Source organism: Chinchilla lanigera, unplaced genomic scaffold (assembly GCF_000276665.1).
Source record: "Chinchilla lanigera isolate Chin_1 unplaced genomic scaffold, ChiLan1.0 scaffold00104, whole genome shotgun sequence".
NCBI lineage: Eukaryota > Metazoa > Chordata > Mammalia > Rodentia > Chinchillidae > Chinchilla > Chinchilla lanigera.
This window is the reverse complement of record NW_004955505.1, coordinates 3,897,089-3,897,720: the sequence shown is the minus strand read 5'-3', so window position 1 is coordinate 3,897,720 and position 632 is coordinate 3,897,089. Positions and strand designations below refer to the sequence as shown.

Sequence of the window (632 nt, the reverse complement as noted above, 5' to 3'; positions counted from 1 at the left end):
CCAGGACTGGAGAGAGAGACCGACGTTCCCTCTGGGGAACACGCGCTTCCTCCCACTCCTGATTGCAGGTCGCCTCCTTGCGCACAATGAAATTCTTCCCGAGAGTACTTTAGCATGCTGTGTCTCAGCTACAAGATCAGGATGAGTAACTCCGACCTCACGGGACTATACCGTACTATACAAACATGGTTAAAGATGGGGTCAAAAACTCGGAGACGCTTGGTCCTAACCGCCAGCTCAGTGGGAGCATTCTGTGCGCGTGCGTGGCGGTGGCGCGAGGGGCCGTGGAGCCTCCAGAGGCCGCGCACGCGCAGAAAGGGGGCGCGCGCCAGGAGGAGGGACCGGTACTCCAGCCTTGTCCTCTCCCAGTCCAGGGCGTCTCTGCATTTTACCACACCCAGCCTCTTCCATGCAGCCCGCCGTAGCTCCGCCCCAATGGCAGTCTCTTCTTTTCCCCTGAGGCCTCGAGCCTGGCCACGCCCCCTCGCCCGGATCCCTGTGACGTCACCGAGACCTACGCGAGGCGCGCGGCCGAGAGTTGACGGACGGCCCCTGGTACGCCGCTGAACACCTCGGGGCCGCGGAGATGCTCTCCGGGGCGGCCGCCACGTCCAACCCGCGGCTCGTCAGTC

The 632-nt window shown here is 63.6% G+C and overlaps 1 protein-coding gene across 1 annotated transcript in view; it reads left to right on the top strand.

The window, feature by feature from the left end:
- Positions 1-632, top strand: part of Amn1 (antagonist of mitotic exit network 1 homolog) — a gene marked incomplete in the record, with an annotated part of 57,151 nt that continues 56,519 nt past the window's right edge. The window contains 1 exon segment of the mRNA XM_013505959.1: positions 1-632. Coding sequence (XP_013361413.1) covers positions 587-632 — 46 coding nt within the window.